This window comes from Anas acuta, chromosome 13 (assembly GCF_963932015.1).
Source record: "Anas acuta chromosome 13, bAnaAcu1.1, whole genome shotgun sequence".
NCBI lineage: Eukaryota > Metazoa > Chordata > Aves > Anseriformes > Anatidae > Anas > Anas acuta.
In genome coordinates this window covers 13,070,439-13,090,071 of record NC_088991.1, presented here as the reverse complement: position 1 = coordinate 13,090,071, position 19,633 = coordinate 13,070,439, and the positions used below count along the sequence as shown (strand labels likewise).

Below are 19,633 nucleotides of genomic sequence, written 5' to 3'. Positions count from 1 at the left end.
CATTGCCCCGATTGGCAGCAGCCTCCATGCAGGGCTTGCTGGAGCAGGGGTGCCAGCAGGCATCCATCCGTCCTTGGTCAGAGTGGTGGCTGGCTGTGAGGTGGGACTGCACACTGCTTCCTTCCACCCCTGCCACAATGGGCTGGGTGCAGAGAAGCAGAACAAGGCAAGGTTTTGTGCTGGCACGCAGCCGCCTCCACAGCCACCACAGGGACTTGGCTGGAGAGGGGTGCGTCCTGGTGTGAGCGGAGGCTGTTCAGGCATCATGCAGCAGCATTTTGCTCCCTCTGCCAGGGACCAAGCCCTAGGGAAATTCCTGGCACAAAGAGGTAACTGTGTTTTCTGTCTATTTGAGGGAGAGGATTTGCTCAGTTCATTCAAGACACAGTGGTACTGAGGGGGCATGGTCTGTGAGTCACCTCTCTCTGTCCTAGCATATCCCCAAGGGAAATGACAGTAAACGCTGTCAGAGTATTCCCTCACATCCTCCAAGTCAGAGGTTGGCGATGTTACCTTGGCCCTCTATTCCTTGCATTAAATATATATGACTCAGAAAAGAGTGTAGGTACTGCTGTGGCAACCACCACGGCATGCTGGTGGGCAAGCTTTAAAACAGGAATCTAGGAGCTGCATCTAGGAAGACTACAGCATTAGGATTACACCGAGCCACATAGGTTACAAGGCAGCATGCTTACTGCCCAACTATTTGATGTTCTCTGCCTCTTGCGGTATTTTCAGAAAAAAAAAAAGGGAGAAAAGAAGCAAATAAGTATCATAGTAAAACAGGGCCAAGAGGGTCACGTGTACACTTGGGAAAGGAGCTATTAAGTAACTGCTGCCTGTTGTAATGCAATCCTCCCATAGTGAGATAGGATCACACTAGAAATTGGGATTAGCACAGAAATGGCCACAGTGATGTCAGATTGGGCATGCATGGGCAACCAAGAAATTGTGTCTGGCACTGGCTCTTGGCATGCATCACTGCTTGCCTGCAGAGATTTAGCGAATATTTCCAACTCAGTGCTAGGGAGAAAACTTTGCCTGAAAATCTGGACAACAAGCCCCAAATCTCTCCCTGTGTGCTCCTCTCCACTGTGCACCAGCTCCAGGAGGAAAAGCTGTGGCCTGCTCATAGCCAGTCCGCGTCCCTGAGCACCTCCCTCCTGGAGAACGATCCCAAGCAGATGCAATCACATGTGGTGCCAGGGCTGCAGACCCAAGGGTTTATGCCTGCTGCAGCTTGGACCAGGTGCTGACTGTGGCTCTCCAGCTGGCAGGAGAACACAAACTGAGAAGTGCTGAGAAACATTGTATGTGGCCATGACCCCGTGTGCTCCGGAGCAGTATGTTTCTGGTCCAGTCCTAATATGAAGGGCTGGAGCAGGAGTCAGCACAGTGAGAGGCTCCAGACCAGCCTTGGCACAGTAAAGTAGGGCAGAAAGCTTTATGCTCCTTCCTGCCTTTCAAAGTTGTGGGCATCAGTTTGGACAAATCACAGCCTGATGCTGTGAAATTACACTAATGGGGAAGGAAAGCAAGGCTTAACATGGTCAGATGTAATCAGCAGTTGCAGGAAAGGAGCAAAGCTCTGCTACCTTCATACTCCAGGGCCTGGGATTGGCGATGCCTCTAACAGGCCCTGATAGTATGAATGCACCAAGGGACAGAGAGGCATGGAGCTGGCAGCTACATGGGGTTTCATTCACTCTCACATCCACTTGTCTCTTTAATGCAGGCAAATGATCTCAGCCTTCTACTCTGTGCATCTTTTCCTTCATAACAATTTAAAGACCATTCCCAAGCATATACATACGTATTCATCTATCTGATGCTCTGAAAAGAGGTTTAGATTTTAAGAAAACCTGGGATATTAAACAGGAATATTGTAGCTATTATTGCTTCTTCCCAGCCAGTAAAGCAGACAAATCTCCCTTTCCAAATTCCTGGCACACATGTATGCAAGCAGCATTCATTTTCAAAACCAAAACCAAATATGCAAACAATTATAAACCTCCTTTGTTCCTTGCTTTCTTGCGACATTTCTATTCTGAATCTCTTGCCTATGAAATAACTAGGTTTAATGAAGAAATAAGGGTGTTTTAAGGCAGATTTTGGGAAGTGAAATAACTCTCAAGAGGTTTTCCCTCCAACAACTATTTGCTGTGACACTAGATAAAAGGGGGGGCCTTTTCATTTTAATTATTAGCTGCAGAAGGCCATAAAACTGACAAATGGTCTCTTCTAGCTGCGTCAGAGGTATAATTCACTTTTGGTTTTCTTGAAATTAACACTTTTATAGCTAGCAATGATATGCAACTCAAAACAAAACAGCTCAACATTCATATTTCAAAACAAACTTGCAGAAAAACATGCCATCCTTGCACTTGTTGTGAAACGCAGTGATGCCCCATCTATTTTATTGTTGCTTCGGATCTTAGAAAAGCCTTTCAGAGGACTTAAAAGGAAGTTTGGGACCCATGTGGTTAAGGAGTTGGCAAAGAAATCACTTCCTTATAGATACCATCTGCTGGGCTCATATCTTGCTTTTACAGAAGCAACACCGTGTCCTGTCATAAGGGAAATGTGAGAAATTAACTGAAAGCAATTTTTCAAATCTCTGAAGACTCATAATGCCAAATTCAGTGTGGATTCAGGATGGCAGGAATCCAAGAAAACCACCCAAATGCCTGTCCTCGCAGCTGCCTGGAATGCAGCCTTCATTGCTGCAATCAGCATTTCGTACAATGAGTGTGTAACCCCTGAAGGGCTCCAGGTTTTGAAGGCTGATGGTGAGATCAAGTTGAACAGGTGTGCAGCTTTGGCTTTGCATTTGAACAAACACAGAAAATTTGCCAAGAAGGCAAGGAGGAAGGTCTCTTCTTTGCTATAGGCAAGAAACAATACTTTCATCTATACAAACTTGCAGCTAATAAGGGGGACAGTGGTGCAGAGAGACTATGTTCATGTGGGGTCTATGTAGCTCTGCAGCAGGATGTATTTCAAAGATAAGCAGATCACAATCAAGCAGAAAACTTGAAAGATACTGGGAAAGGTAAAACAATAAACATATATTAGACCCTGTAGAAAAACTAAGTGATTCCTGCTGGTGACAGGCTTTTGGCAGGCTTTAAGAAGCCCAATGGAGAAAACATCATGTAGGAAACCATGCTGTCTGGAGCCAGATAGGTAGCTAGTGAGACTTCTGCATTTTCTGCTTTTCACATGTCTGGTCAGAACAAACCTAAAATCAGCCCTAGACATACTCATATTAGCTCTTAGCTTTTATGTGTAGTTATAGTAAAATAATCATAGTACAGATTTTTACCACCTTTGAAAAACAGTTTTAGCAGTCTCTTTCTTTCATCAGATTTTGTTCAGTGACTCATGCAAGACCTCCTTTGGAAACAATACTTTTCTGCATATCAATCACATGCTGTGCTGCCTGGCTGCAATCTGAAGCCATATGAATTTACCTCATTAATGAAGTGTTGCATTCAGGTGATTTGAGAGCTTTTAATTCATTTTAAATTTATTATAACTGTGCAGCTTGGAAGCAGCGGAGTTTGTGTGTACATCTGGTATCAAAAATGTACTTATGAGAAGTGGCAAATTTTGATACACGTGAAAGGAAATGTCAGCAATAGCATCAGTTCTTGTGTGGTTAGCTGTGGCTTTGTCACTGCATGAGCTCAGGGGATTAAACAGCCTCATAGCTCAGAAAAGTGTAGGAAGAGGTTCAGCAGGTGCTAGCCTCTGTTAAATGCAGCCCAAGGCTAGAGGATGAGCAGGTCCTCAGTGCAAGTACTGTTCAAGCAATAATACTGTTAGCAATATTGGCAGTTTGGGGAAAAAAGAGTCAAGAAGCATCAGCTTTGGGTAGAAAGGATACTAATCCTTAATAGCAGTTGTGCGACCCAGGCTCATGAAGGAATTCCTTGTGATTTCTCATTTTGTTTCCCGGTATACAGCAAATAATAATGGCTGTAATAATTGTTTTAAAGACATGCCCTGGTTAAGAAGCTATTTTCTAAATCTTATCTTCAAACTGCACAAAATAGCAGTTTAACAGGAGTTAAACTTTTTAAAGTTAACTTAAATATTGCTTTATATTCTGTCATGTCTAGGCAAATTCTCCTGCACCTTTAAGTTAAGCATTACATACCTTGCTAATAAAAGCTCTCAGAGAGGCAAACACATGCTTAAGAGCTGCTTCTGACTGCCCATTTTTGAGAAAAGCAAGGTGAATATCAAAAACCTTCTTCATGAGTGGATTATGGCCATCGTTGCTTAAAAGCTGGGTCTGGAAAGCAAGAAGAGAATTTACTTTGCAGCAAGGTTGTGCCTGAAGCTGAAAATGAAATAGATAATTTTGCATAATTAATCACACTAATTCTTAAGCCAGAGAAGGAGCAGAGCCTTTAGTAAAAATATAACCAGAAACTGTGACAAGCAGTACAAACTTACACTGTTTGGTCAGATGCTATTTAAATAGCAGAGAATAAAACAATACATTTTATTATTATTGCATCACTAATTCTAAAACCTAACACTTTTAGGTTTTGGACAATGTTCTGTGCAACGTTCATCAGTGGTCTAGAGATATTTTAAATAAAACAGGCTGCTACCACCATAACAGTTACACTCTTTTTCCATTTCATTTTATGAGTCTCAACAAGTGTTTTATTGCTGTAGTAAATCAGTAAATCACTTCCCTTGTCTTTTGCAGAGTTTTGACTAGTTGCACCTTCTGGAGAACCCATCTCCCTTTTCCCTCCTCCCCTGTAGACAGATGGCAAAACAGAATTACCTAGAGAGGATTAATATAGTTTCATGTCAAAGTTATCTTGCCTCTCTCTCTGCCATCCTTGCAGCCACTGTGCAGGAAGCCTGGCACATTGTGGCCACCCAGCAGGAATGCTCCATATCGATAGATCAACAGTCCCCTGTATGATTGTCAGCCCAATTGACCTTTTGTCTGGCTTGGATTTGTCTTTGACATCCTATACACATCTTGTAGCAGAGCAAGTTTAGAATCCATACTTTTAAACTTTTAAAATTATTTATATTGTCAATAAGAACAGCATCAGCACTTTTACTGCACACTTCTGTGTGGTAACACCGTATAACCATAAAAGCAAAGCAGAAGCCCATTAAAGCGGAAGGGAATCCAGTCTATCCTGTGGTTTGAAAATCACATTGTTTTGTGGTTCAGCTATATTAAAAAAGAGGCAACTGTGAAATTCAAGCAAGGTTTAACTCTTGCATCTAAATCCTTCTGCTATTGCAAAACTATTATGGAGTAATTTAATGTATGCACCAGGATGGTCTTTTTGCTCCATAACAGAAGCAGAGGATACGCTTTGTCTTCATGTTTTTCAGTACATCTAAAAATGAAGTCTTCATTGTGCTTACTCTGAAATACAGAGTTGTTCTTGCGACATTATGAAAGACACATTGCAATTGGCAGGATTCCTCCAACCACACTTCAAGAAGAGCTTTTCTGGAACAGTTTTTCAGTATTTTCTTCCCAGCCTAGGGTTCTCTCCGTCACAAAGGCTTTGATTCCTGTGGGTGGCAAGAACTGCCAGGAGTGTGAATCACTATATGGAGAAGACTTCTGCCAGCAGCACTGGTCTTATCTGGACCAGCAACCACATGTGGAAAGCCTTTTCCACTGGGACATCCATGTACTACAATTCAAAGAATCTGGGTCTCACTTCTAGGCAATTTATGGTAGAAAACAGTGACTATTGTGAGCATGTTCATTTCCCTTTCCTCTGGTCCCTACTTTCTATATGATGTACATTTCCTCTTATTCTATTTTTGTAATGCCTACACTCATGGTATAACATCCACGTAATTTTCTCTGGTCTTGCAATTTTGAAGAAATTGTGAGATTGCATAAGTGCATAAGGCTTGTTGAGCCTGTGAACACTTAGTGTTTTGGAAAATAAACAAGCTGCAAATGATTTACTTTTGTAAATCCTTTGACAATCCGTAATTCTAAGAGAATGGGTCAACAAAAGCAACAAGCACACAGAAATACAGCACACTATTCTCCAATACTTTTGACTTCAAAGCTGACCTTGAAACTCTGAGTGAAAAAAGAGATGGTGTCCAGAACAGTCAGGCACACTTCAGTGGCTATATTGCCCTCCAGTAATGCTTGGTGCACAATATCTGCTTCTGAGGTGCCTGCACCTGTGGACAGAAAAAAAATGAATCAGGAGGAAACAGCATTCAGTACTCCAGCTCCCACAAGATGTAAATAATGATATAGATTGGTTCTCCCTTTACACTTCCCTGGTGTTGTGAGATGAGGTGCACATAGCAAGATGCTAAATTTGCCGGCTCCATTTAGAGAATGCCTCAGCCTGATGCCAGCCAAAAAAAACAATGTCAGTATTTCCCCTTAATCCGTCTTTAAAGCCAGACACAGACTGAGGTGTACAAGTTTCACCCACAGAAGGGAAATGGAAAATACCCACATGGAAAGGCTTAGAGCAGATCCCAGCCCAGGTCTCTGTGTAGGGCTGAACTGCACACCAGGGCAACTCTCCTGTCTGCCAGGCTCACTACTCAAACCAAGGTATCACCTGCGCTCACTCCAAGACAAGAAGCTGAGTCATGACAGGCAAGTGGAAAAGCCCTAAGTCCCAGTGACTCAGATATCTCCCCTTCAAATCTAGTAACATTGCAAGAGAGAGTGGTGACCACTGCAATTCTGCAGAGTTCAAGTATCCCCATGCAACCAAGAGCAAATAGCAAATGGCTGCATGAAGTTTTCAACAGGCTAAAACTGCATGATCCCCTCTCACTCCACTGTACATACTGTGGTTGAGTGTGAAGGATGTGTCCAAGCTGCCCAGGTGCTGGAGCCGCACCTGCATCCCACCAGCTCTGCTGCGGAGCACTGGCATCGTCTGGGATTTCCGATCAGCTGCCACGTGCTTGGATAACCAGGCGTCGTGCACCCTGCAAGGGGAAGCGAAGGCTGTGGGATGGGACAAGGAGCAGAAGCCACACCACTACAGGATTACACGAGGTACCTGGATGGACACCTGGCCTCCCTCCCACAAGCTAAAGTGTCTCATCCCAGCCAACCCCAGGACTGACCAGGCTACCTTGGTCCCGCCTGCTACAAATGGCTTTAGAGCGAATGAGACAGCAGAGCTGCTGCTCAGGGTGCTGAGACGAAGCTGTGACTTGTGTCTCACCTGCAGCCAACCGTGGGGAACATTGCAAACCTGCGCAGGCATCCAGGAGTGCCTAGGGCCGGGGGTGTCATGCAAGGAGCTGGAGGGGAAGGAAGGGGCACAGTGCTAAAAGGAGCACGGTGCTCTGCACGGTGCTCTGCTCCCTGCATGACACTCAGCAGAGTCCTAGCCCCGACCCTGCAGGCTTCCTGCTTGCTTGGGTTTGCCTGACGTGGGTGTGCACGCTCCCTTCCTGCCTTTGCTGTGGCAGGGAGCATGAGGAGGGCCCCCTCACACTGGCCCCAGATGGAAGAATACAGTACCTGGCAATATTTCTCTTCCCCACATATCTGAAGTGAAATAAACACACTCTAGAAAGAAAGAAAAAAAAAAAGTATGTTACAGATCCTGCAGATCAGGAAAGACCAAAACATTTCAAATCTACTCCAGCCATGTCTGTTGCATGAGGGTTTGGGGTCTATATTTAAGCATTACTAGACCTCACACCCTTGGTTTCTGAACCCAGTGGTGCACCCATGTCTCGCACCCATCTGTTCCACCAAGGAGGGGGAGGCTGTGCTGCGCTGTGAGCCAGGCTCCCCTGTGGGTGGTGGGACGCCCTCTGCACAGCCTGCACTGAGCATAGGGAACTGCCACTTCACCCTGCTCCCTCCATAGACACCTGTTTGTCAGAGGGAGGAAGATCATCTCATTGTACCCTGGCCAGACACCTCTAGTGCTGCATAGGACCATGTGCACCCTGAGAGGCAGCCGCACTCATTTCTTCTTCCTTGCCAATGCTGCCAGCACAAAGGTGCAGTGTTTGAATTGTAGCCTCACAATACTCACTCCAGAAGCACAAGGACATTGATCAGCTCCTGGGGGGAGAATTTGTTCCAGTAAGCTAAAAGTGTATCTGAAAGAGGGAAAAAAATTACATTATTTTATTTTATTTTATTTTATTTTATTTTATTTTATTTTATTTTATTTTATTTTATTTTATTTTATTTTATTTTTTTAACAAAAAAACTGACTTTGCAGACCAAAACGTCCAGTGATGGACTCTTTGTCTTTCTGGCTGCCCTCCAGTACACCACCCTCAGTAAGCAAGAGCCACCAACCTTCAGAAATCATCTTCACAATGTAGAGGTAGCACATCAGGAGTGTTCGGATCTCAAACTGATCCAGGCGGCTGCAGTGTGACACGCTGCTCCTCGTGGAGCTTCTGCGGATCTAACAAGACACAGACGTCACACGGAGGCCAGTGGCTCTGGGTGCCTAGGCTGCACCTGAGCACGGGCACAACAAATCCAGCACATTCCAGATACAGCAGCATGCCTCTTGTCCCCAGCATGTGCAACCCCATCAGCACCATGTGTGACACACTTTGGAGACATTTCCATCTTTAAGGCTGCTGCCAATGCAGGGATGGGCAGTCTGGAAATCCTGGATGCACAGCCAAAGTCTTCTTCACCCAGAAAAAAATGTCTGGGCAGAGAGTGATGACTTATCCAGCAAAAGGCACGGCAATCTTACTTTCACTTCTGCTCTCTAGAGCATCTAGGCTCCATGTTTTTGAAGTCAGTTTTTATCAAAGAAAATAATTCATTAGCTTTCATGGTTTAAAACAATAATCTAATTTTCTGCCAAATAAGTACACTTCAAAATAACAGTTATTAAAAAAACAGGAACTTCCAACTTAAGAAACTTTTTTTTTCCTCTCCTGACTTTTGGGAGTGGCTTTTGTGTTCTTTTTTTTTTCCCTCCTATTTGGTGAATTACGCAAAGATAAGTGAAATCCTTCTGGTGAGTCAATCTTTGTGGGAAAGGCCCGGGAATTCTGTGGTAGGAAAGACTGGACTCCTACAGTTTTACCTTTTTTTTTTTTTTTTTTTTTTGCATTCTCTGTGCTTGCCCTAGCTGTATTCCCTGACAAATGGATACAATTAAGCTCTAAGGAGGATGCTTCTCTTAAAGCTGTGCCTCATATGTTTGGAGACTGACCCACAGATAGTATTTGTTGTTTATTCTGTGACAGGCTATGGATATGAGTCATAAGAAAACAGATTTAAACATTCAGATTAGGGTTGGAGATACAGCGCTACAGCCAGAACTTTGCTGTTGACCATGCCAAACTATCAAGTCAGTACACAACTCACTCCAGGGGAACAGGCGATAAGTAACATGTCTACCCCCGTAGAGCAGCCTTAAAGCTGTGCTCCTTCACATGGCATTACTTTTACAGGGCTTTGAGGATATTACATTTAATGACAGAGAATCTATTTTCAACTACTCTGAAAAATATTCATACAAGGACACAGAAGAGGGTGTCTGGCTGTGGGGATAAGCTGAGCTGGAAGCCGTAGTGCTTTCTGCAAACCCAGCCAGGTGTTGCTGCCAGCAGGGTGGAAGCATATGCACTGAGCTCTGCTGAATATGAACAGTTTGATATTCAGGCGTTTGGCTATACTTGGACTTGTAGCTTTGTGATTCATGTAGGGGAGCATGAAAGGCCCCACCTCTCCTGAGCGTGTCAGGACACAGCCAGCAGAAGCCCAGATAATCTTTGTTTTGCTTGTTGGAAGGGCCACAGTTTTTCAAGATGCATCAACGATTTATGCCAACCCTAGGCATCTGGAGAGTGCCTTGAAGAAAACCAGGGGCTGGTCTGCACAAATACCTGATTTCCATCTGTGCAATCTGCCAAAGAGAGTACACACTATATGAATATTTGGACCAGACCTCTTTTTGGTGTGACCACGGTCACCTTATGCAAGTTTGGGACTGTGGTTATTAACCTGTGTTGATTTTCCTATAAATATCTCATCTTCTCTTGAGTCAGCAGTCGCCGGTAACCTCATGTCAACGCATTTTACCGCCCAGCCGTGTGTGGAAGCCAGTTCCCAGTGCCACATACCAGGCACTGACCAGATCAGACCCATCCAAGCACAGGGAATGCATCTGCACATCGATATATGCAGATGGACTTTCCCCATGGATTTTGGCTTTCATATTTCATAATTTGTCAGCCGTTATATTTTTAGCTCAGAGATTTTTAAAGAGGGAAGGCATACCAGACCAGTGAGTCTGACCTCCACTATGAAACGTGAAACTGACTGTTTCCAAAGAGAGGTTTTTATAAGCTGTTCTTTGAGTTTGTTACCACGGGGAAGTCCTTCTCCCTCCCCCTTATCTAAAACAGCCTGTACACAGCCCACATTCTGGTGCAGTAAATGCCATCCTTTCTAACCCCAGATACATTACATTTTCACACTGATCCGGTGAACCGGTTGCCCCTTCTGAGTTCAGGGATCCTTTTGAGTCCTCTCGCTTTATCCCATGGCCATTTGGAAGTGCTGCTCCACTGGCTGGACAATAAAACAAAAAAAACACCCAAAATGACACGGTTTGCACCCACACTCCTCAATGTATCATGGACAACAAATGAGGGATGCAATTTGGACAGTACAGATGGGGCATGCAGAAATCCTTTGTTTAAAGTTGGTTCATCTGGAAAGGACACACAGGGTCCCACCACATCCTGGGAAAAGCATGCAAGCTCTTAGAAGTTGTTGAGCAGATGGCTATTTCAGATTTTGGGAGAGAGCTGTTTACCAGCTGTGCCTACCAAGGACTGGTGATAGTTACACTGAAAATAAAAACAAAAGCAATGTTTTAGAAAAGTTAATTTACCTGTATCTTTGTCTGCAATCAGGCTGGATCTATTTGAGGGGGATGCAAAACTGCACATGAATTCATCTCTGGATGCCTGTAAAGCAATATGAGTTTTTTTGTGACCAATGGGAGCTAATACCAATTCTTCTATAGAACAGAATAATGAAATAAAAAAGAAAATTAGGGCAACTTTTAAAATGCAGATGAAACAAAAATAAATCTATTTCCTTTCACCCACGGCAAGGAGACAAATGACTTAGGGAACAGTAAAACATATTAAAGGAAATGATGTCTTTGTTATCCCTTTCATGTTTCATCACTTGACTTGAAATTATTATTGTTTAAATATCTTTGCTGTTGTTGTCACTTTGCCTTAAACAAGGAGGAAAGCCTAGTCTGTAAGGCTGAGTCCACACAGATCCCTCAGGCAGGCAGACAGTTCCCGGAAAAGCTACTGGAGGCTGAGGCTGAGTCCTGGTCCAACTCACTCCAGCTGGAGGGACTTACCTCCCCGTACAGCACTACACATGCTGTAAAGAAATACACTGAACAATAGCAAGCAAACCAGAAGTACAGCAGACAGAGCAAAGTCACAGGAAATGCCAAATTAAATAAAAAAGCACATTAGTGGATGGCGGGGAGAAAAAAAACAAAAAAAAAAAAACCACAAAAAACGTGTATCCACAGTTAAGGCTAGCTGCAGGTGGTGGGAGTTAAAACTGAGAGTGCGCAGGGAGAGGAGGTGCAGGGGGGAGCGGTGTGGGGTCATGGGGCTGCACTCACAGGGCTGGAGGCGGCTGCGCAGGAGAGCACGTCGTGTCCGGCCACTCGCTGGATGTTTTCCAGGAGCAGCCCAAAGAGCGGCAGGTAGAGCTGGGCTATTTTTGCCTGCTGGTTCTGAAAAAAAGGGAGGACAACGTAGGTAAGAGTCCAGGCTTTCTACAGTGAAAAAGGAAAACTCTTTAGCTGAAATGTGTATATACATACATACATATATATTTACACTCTATATGGTGTCTGAGGGCATGGGTTGGTTTGAGTTTTCATCACCACTTCTCCAGCTACCAGTGGATATTACCCTTTTAGCTACAAGCTTTGGGAAGTCAGGGATTTCGGGGGCTGAATGACATTCACAGTCATACAGGAAGTGTGACAAACTAAATCCCGGATTTCCTAACTCTTTAACTGGCACTTCACTCACATGGCTTGATTTTCAAGTGCAACACTCAGGAGCAATGAACTAAAAACGTTCGCTTTTTGCCTGGTGCTGACTATTGCTTCCAGTTGGGAATTCTCTGTAACAAATGCTCCTAGTTAGAACAGTTTGTATGAAAAGATTAACTTGAATTAACTGATACAGACTTGTTTTTAAACTTTTGAAATGATCAAAAATAGTCTGTTTGGCTTTTCTAAATGCAGCACTATTTGACAACCAATTCTTTTCTTGATAAAAATTGATTATTCTGGACTTGACAGAAAGGTTAGAAAAAGGTATCTAAGGCTTGCAAATCGAATGGTGCATTTTGACTGATACAAGAATCCAACATTTTCTTCTGATTCAGTATGACAAACGATACAAGAAATCTTGAAAATGATCACAGGCTGAGCAAATCCTCTTTCAGGCATCGATAAAGCTGAGGTTTGCTTGGCTGGAGCAAGACTGCAGCAACAGACCCTGCCACGGTCAGCCTATCCTGCCTGCAATGCAATTGATTCCCAGGACACCAGCTGAGCATCATGCCCTGGCTTCAGACAGCTTCCTGGCCATGAAGCCCAGAGCACCACATGTACAAAAATCTAGAGGGACAATTCTAAGGCACATGGTATTTTTGAGGAGGCTGCACACTGATGAGGCAAACATCTTCGGAATTAGCATAAGGGTTTTCAGGCACCCAAAAGAGCAGAAACAGGCTGCCTCTGACCCAGCCTTGGCAGACAGCTGGCAAATCTCTCCTGTTACACCAAGTCTGGCCAACTACCACGTGCTGTGGTTTTGTTTCCAGGCTGTACAAGTCACCAGAAATCCTTGCTGCAGAGAAAAACAAGACCATCTCCTGCTCAGTCCATCTAGTGATGCTGCCAAAGACGCAGAGATGGAACAGGAGAGGAGCTGGTTCTTGTCCATGCAGAGGGGTAGGAGTCCCTAGCACATCTGGGTCATTTTTACCCTTCATGCCCAGGATACTATCCATATCCCCAGATAAAACCCAGACGGCAGCAAACTAGGAGCAATTTTAGGAGCTAAACTCTAAAAAGAGGCTTGTTTTCAGCTTACAGCAAGGACAGGTAGTACTTCGACAGGTAGCCCTGTACTTTCAAGGGCACGTACTGCAGGAGAGATCAGCAACCAGAAAGAAAACAAGTCCACCTCCAGTCGCTTTCACCAATACTGCATGCTGAACCTCTGACCAAAGAAAGCTGAAAGCTCCTCAGCGGAAATCCAGCGTCTCATGAGAATCCACAGATCTTCTCTTGATTCACTAATTAGCCAAACATGCAGCTGACTTGTAACAGAGATCTGTCCTGCTTCCTAATTATAGTATATTAATGCAGGATATTAATTTAAGCCCAAGACCAGAAGAACATTGCCATTGCTTAACTTTGAACAGCCTCTTGGCTAACGACACTCTCAGGTTCCTTACTGGCTCAGAGCTTTATCTAAATACTCAGCATGGATAAGAGCGCTGCAGTTATCTTACTGAATTATTTGTATTCCTGGACCATTTCTCAGAGCTATTTCTGTAATGTCATAAATATCAGTAATGTCATAAATATCAGTTACTTAAAACAGTTTCCTAAACAGTAATGACAACACCCTCAGTGCACCGTGCAAGATCTAAAATTCTGATGTAAGATTTTTCATAAAATTCAAGAACTTTACATTTAAAAGCCAACAAAATATGCCTGACCTTGTGCTGGTATCTGTTGTCGAAGGCGTGCTTTATCAAGAGATTTTTTAAGACTGAAATGGCCGTATATCTGATATCATAGTTGTCCTGCAAGGCAACAGAGGCTTCTCTGAGAAGCATCCCCACCAGGAAATGATGCTTGCAATACTCATCAGTTAAACTGTATTCAAGATTTACGTCTGAAAGAAACAGCAAAGCAATGGTTAAGGAAACTGTTCCAAATATCTATTCAGAGTGAGACAGAACAGTCAAGTAAGCCAAAACAGTCCAAGAGCACAGTTCATCATACTCTCTTCTGCAGTGCAGTGATCTTTTAATAAAGCCTGTACTGACTACAGTTTTTTCCACCACTGAGTTAAGTTATATTAAAGAACTTGGCGTCTTCCAGCTCAGACTAGTTGTTAATTGTGGCCCTCAGTATTTCAGCCGCAGCTAAATGAAGGATTAGGACTAATTTGCAAAGTCAGAGATGGGTGAAAGAGGGAAAGACAGCATGACTTACTGCCTGGGAGCTGACAGGCTCCTTCCTCACTCAAATTCCTGGAATGCCCAGGCAGCAGAGGCACTAAGCTCCACAGTGCAGCTGCGAGAGCGGTAAGGAGACCGCATGGTTATCACAGTTGTCCAGCTCTGGTAGTGCCATCTCTGCAGCTTGTTCCACATCCTCTGTGAAACCTGCATTCCTTGTCACCAGGGTTAGAGAGCAGAGCAGAGGCTCTGCTGGGATGAGGGATGCAAACAAGGACGTGATGCCAAGTGACCTCTACTGCATCCTCAAGCAGTTTACACAGCCAGGCTTTCCAGCCCCGCTGCAAGGACCCGGGGAACCAGGGCAGGGTTCCAGGAAGCTGCTTGCCAGAAGTTGAGAGACTCCATTAGCTTCTCAACAACAAACACTCAGCACAGCTTAGAAGCAGCCCTGGCTACCAGGAGAAAGGCAGCTCAGTACCTAATCAACTTGGTTGATTAACGCACGCTCTGCATCTCACATAGATTCAGTCTGTATCTATACTGTGAGCAACTGCAACAAGGATGAGGCATCAATTTCACTGACTTGCCTGGGTAATGCAGCAGAAAAGCAACCGAGACACAGATTTTGGAATGGGTTGCATGCTCGCTCAGCCTGCTACAAATGACCTTACCCTGACACCGTTATCTCTTTTGGATAGCCCATATGCCTAATCAGACCCACAACAGACAACCGTTTGACTGTTGCATTGCAGCACTAAGCCTCAAGGGATAACCTCAAAGTTCTGCATTCCTCCCCCAAAGGGTACAAAACCTGTGTGCTCAGCTCAGATGTTTTTGAAAGCCCCACAAGTATGAAAGCTTTTCTGTGGTTACGCATGGTGCATACACACAGCTTTGAAAATCCCAGCCAAAGGGTACCAACAGCTTTGTCCCATGCAAAACATAATTTTAAATTGGTTGATTCATAAGTAGCATTTATTGGTTTGTGAAAATCTGATTCAGAGGAAAAAGAAAGCAATCTGAACTATTATCTTGCTTTCATTGTTAGTCATGTTAGTAAATGCCTAAGTGTCACACATCATGGTAACCTCATTAGTTGGATGCAAGCTAATTGATTGGAGGTTATATATTTAATTTGACGTTAGAGGTTTCAGTGACACCAGCTGGACCTACCCACTGAAGTGAACTGTTCCCCAGCAAATGAAAAAAAAAATCCAATTTGTGGGTAAAAAGAAAAGAGACCAACAAAGACAGCAAAAGCAAACAGATCTTGAAGAAATTAGAGAGTATGTCATGTCTTAATATTTTTACAAGCTACTTGCTTAACTTCCAACTTCTGTCAATCTCTTGGTTTTTTTTTGCTATCACAAGATTGCAAAAACAACTCTGTGCTGCTGACTGAGGACAGGCTTGGTGGTTTGCTCTGGCTGATGAAACACACATGTCCCAAAGGAGAGGCAATAGGGATGCAGACCAGCGACCAGCCTCTCATCAGTTAAGATGTTTCAAAGAAACTGCTCCAAGATGCAATCTTCCAGCTCACTGGGATGCGCTCTGCCTGCAGGCCCATCTATACCAGCTTCTGCTGCAGAAGCTCTCTTTTTCCACCTTCCTGGAGGCTATTCCTTTTTTTCCCAAGGAACAGAGTACTAGGGGGCTGGGCATGTCCCCTGTCTTTGTTCAAATTAAGCTGAGACAGACGTGAGGCTCCCCAGCAGGACATTTCCTTGGTGATATGCACATCATAGTTCCCAACCTCTGAGCCCACTGTCTCCTGTAATTATGGTTCTGTCCTTGAAAACAGATGAGTCTGCAATGGAGATGTACCACTGTGCCTCTACCACGGCAAGCATAGCACACGCACTACCACAAAGACACTTTGCTACCTGAGGGTATTTTAAAAGCAGAATCTCAACTGTCAGGTCCCAGTTACAGTAAAACTGAAGAGGAAAGGTGACCTGCTCTTATGCCTTTTCAGTTAAACCAATGCAAAAGTGAATGTTAATTATGAGAGAGCATTGTTATGTTATGATGCCACCAATATAAGCAATGGGGAGGAACTGTGGTTGTGTGTTTTTCTGTTTCTCAGCCATTTCTAGCAGTGCTCTTTGTTAAAACTATGGCAGGCAAGTAGCCAAACTGATGTAAGCGTACACCAGTGTTAGCACCTGGCTCAGAAATCTCAGAGCAGTCAGAAACATACCAGAATAAAGGAAACCTGAGTTATTGCTGCTTTTGCCACCAGGATGCAACGGGAACCCCTTTGGGATTTGCATGGCTGCTTCTGGAGGCACAGCCAAACATTCCCTCATCTCCAACAAAATAAATCCCTGTGGAAATCACATAGGAAATCCCAAGCCTCACCTTCCTCTCTGGTACTTGTCTTGGCCAGGTTACTAGCACCCAGATCTGGCAATTTTCACTACATTTGTCTAGCACAGATACGAAATCAGGACCCAGAGAGCATGAAGCTATGTCTATAACAATCTTAGGATGCCAGTGAGGCACTCTGGGACCAGCACTGTGCATTCCCACCATCATCAGTAGCCCAGCTGCAGCCAAATACAAATACAAAATACAGCACCTCAGCTCGGGCCCTTGCAAACCACATCTGTCCTGTGGTGAGCAACATCAGGACTGAAGGGGACATGGTGTGACTGCAAAAGCAGGCTGAATGCGTGGCGGTGCCATGGCACATACATCCATGCTGTGCACTAAGGATTGGCATGGGCTCAAGTCCTCTGCTGACTGCCTTCAGCCCAGGCTTGAGAACAAGCTTGAATGCACTGTGCACAGCTATACTTGTGTTCAAAATGAAAGCAGAAAGCGACCTAAATCACCTTCTTGTGGCCATAAAGAGGGCTGGCAGCAGAACAGCAAATGCAATCTTTTCTCTTTTATCTCTATTCGCTACAGCCCTGATTGATGAGAAACAATACTTCTCAGGGGACGCTGACAGTTGTAGAAACAAAGAATTACACTTATACAACTCATATTTACTGAAACTGGGGCAATTTGTTTTAGATATTGTGAATCCTTTGTGAATTTAAACACAGAAAATACTGAAAGGACTGATTGCAGACCATTCTGGAGCCCAATAAAGCAATACTGCCAGAGCAGCATCTTTTCCCAAGGTTAATGTAAATAAGGCTAACTCAGACATAAATTTCCTTGACAGTAAAGCAAGTTATGTCTGGTTTGAGGCCATCGAGAATGATGGATTATGGCTTTCTAGCCTGTCCCTTGAGAAAGGACATACCTTGAATTCTCTGCAGCTTGGGTTTGGAAAAGGTCATTGGTAAGTTCAGAGGAATGTAGTGCTCATGATTGCAAATGGTTTGAAGAAATTCAAACTTGTATTCAACCAGCAGCTGAGGAAAAAACAAACAGACAGACAAACAAAAAATATGTTTTCAGGTTGACTTATTTGCTTCCAGTTCTGTGTTTCTTATACAAAGACCGAGGAATACAAATACCATTTGGTGAACTCAGTAATAATTGACCAATTTTTGTGATTTCCTCTTAAGCATCACTGCATGCAACTGTCACTTGGGATTTCTTTACCTTTTTCATCCAGACCATTAACCAGCTCCTCCTTTAGTTCTGGCTCTTTATATTTTTTTAAAGCTTAGCTGCATAGAGGCTCTCTGCCTAGACAGAGTGGTCTCTGCCTACAGAAAGCTCTGCAAGAATAGTGTTTAAAAGGCCTCCAAGTGTGGTATGAAATAATCACTACAGATCTTGGGCTGAGGTAGACAAGTACAACCACAAACCACCTTTCAAGAAATTCACTACATACCTTAGGGTCTTTTGGGCTGAATCCAGAAATGTAATCATTTATCAGGTTAAAAACAAATCCTCTGTCCATAAAGGTCAAACAACGCTGCAGAAAACATAGTGGCATGTGACCAATCATTAAAGAAGAAAGCAATCATCTCCACGCTACCATCCCACCAGCAGCCAGATTCAATCCTCTGGGTCTCAATTTGCTCGATCGTGTTTCTCTGAAATTATTTGGATGACCTCACTTAAGTCTCCAGTGGAGAACAGAAATATTTAAAATGAGAACATGCATATTTCATCTCAGGTTTTGAACAGTTTCTAGTCATGACTGAAAACCCTAGATAACATATTGAGCATCATAGCCTCTCAGAAAGAGATTGTTTCTTTCCTAGGAAAGCTAATCTCTTGAGTTTTCATCACTGAAGAAACCTGAGAGATGAGACACTAAAAACATATTTGTTTGCTTGTTACTATTTTTTTTTTTTTTTTAAAGCCTGGGAGAATGAAAGAAACTGCTGACCTTCAGGAAATTAGCCAAGCTAAAATTGGCATTCCTGGATTCTTCAGGGATTTCGTTATAGCGTATGGTCACGTGAGGAATGATGGCAAGCAGGAGCGAATGCAGGGCATGCTGGTAGGAGTCAGGAAACCGCTGGCCCCTGGGCAGCTGAAACCAAAAGCATGTCGTACACTCAGTGCTGCAGGCGAGCAGCTGGGACAGAACTGAGCACAGGCACAAGTTCCCTTCAACATTTGTTTATGTTTTTGATATTTGTTTATGTTGCTTCCTAATAAAACATTGGCACAAGAAAAAGCTGTGGCTGAAACTACAGTAGCTTGTAACAGAAAAGAAAGGCTGCACAAGCCACAGGGAGATCTGGAATTTTTAAATTACGAAAGAGAACGAGAAAGAGAAAAGAGGGAAAAGAAAAAAAAAAAGGAATGATCTGGCTAGCCATTCAGCTTGTCTTTTTTTTTTTTTAAATAAAGAATTACATAGTTTTTCATTTAAAAAAATGGAGGAGAATTAGTTTGTGACAGCTCTGTAATGTGGCATTGAACAAATTCATTTTTACCTTGATTTTATTTTCTTCCAGTAAGTATATTGCCATTGATTTTGCCAGTGCTTCAAAGAAAAACCACGAGTACTAGAACAAACAAAGAATATTATTTTTTTTTCTCAGCAGGACTGAACATGCTTGACTATTTGGGGAAGAAGCAGTGTGGGAGATAGAGTTCGCAATCAAATGGCATTTTGTAAGCACGGCTGTGCTTGCACAGCCAGCTTGGCATGGGAAGCAATCTGGACGCATGCTGTGTTACCTGGAGGAGTCTTGCCAGCCTTGGGGTGAGAATAGCTCCATCCCTCTGCACCCCAAGGCACTCTGCAAACACCCAGCAGAGTTTAGGGTGCAATCCTACCCAGAAGGGCAGGAACTGTTTGCTTCCCACGTATGGCATGAAGAAAAAACATAAAACTGGCAAATTGGAAAGCCCTTTGCTGTGTCTGGCTATGAGCCTTAACACAGGCAAGTCCTCTGCGAGGACTTGTCTCTGTTGTAAGGGGAGAACCTCAAGGATGTGGATACAAGGAGCTGC

The 19,633-nt window shown here is 43.7% G+C and overlaps 1 protein-coding gene across 3 annotated transcripts in view; it reads right to left on the bottom strand.

The window, feature by feature from the left end:
• The window catches only part of DOCK11 (dedicator of cytokinesis 11), an 80,773-nt gene that overhangs the window by 19,847 nt on the left and 41,293 nt on the right, over positions 1-19,633 (bottom strand). For all 3 annotated transcript variants that reach the window (XM_068697647.1, XM_068697645.1, XM_068697646.1), the window contains exons 27-40: positions 19,111-19,182; positions 18,555-18,701; positions 18,051-18,134; positions 17,511-17,622; positions 13,781-13,959; positions 11,655-11,768; positions 10,890-10,965; positions 10,461-10,564; positions 8,318-8,429; positions 8,046-8,112; positions 7,520-7,567; positions 6,833-6,975; positions 6,086-6,201; positions 4,163-4,300 (exon numbers count right to left, since the gene is read on the bottom strand). In XM_068697647.1, the coding sequence (XP_068553748.1) occupies positions 4,163-4,300; positions 6,086-6,201; positions 6,833-6,975; positions 7,520-7,567; positions 8,046-8,112; positions 8,318-8,429; positions 10,461-10,564; positions 10,890-10,965; positions 11,655-11,768; positions 13,781-13,959; positions 17,511-17,622; positions 18,051-18,134; positions 18,555-18,701; positions 19,111-19,182 (1,512 nt within the window). The remainder of the gene's footprint in view (positions 1-4,162; positions 4,301-6,085; positions 6,202-6,832; positions 6,976-7,519; positions 7,568-8,045; positions 8,113-8,317; positions 8,430-10,460; positions 10,565-10,889; positions 10,966-11,654; positions 11,769-13,780; positions 13,960-17,510; positions 17,623-18,050; positions 18,135-18,554; positions 18,702-19,110; positions 19,183-19,633) is intronic.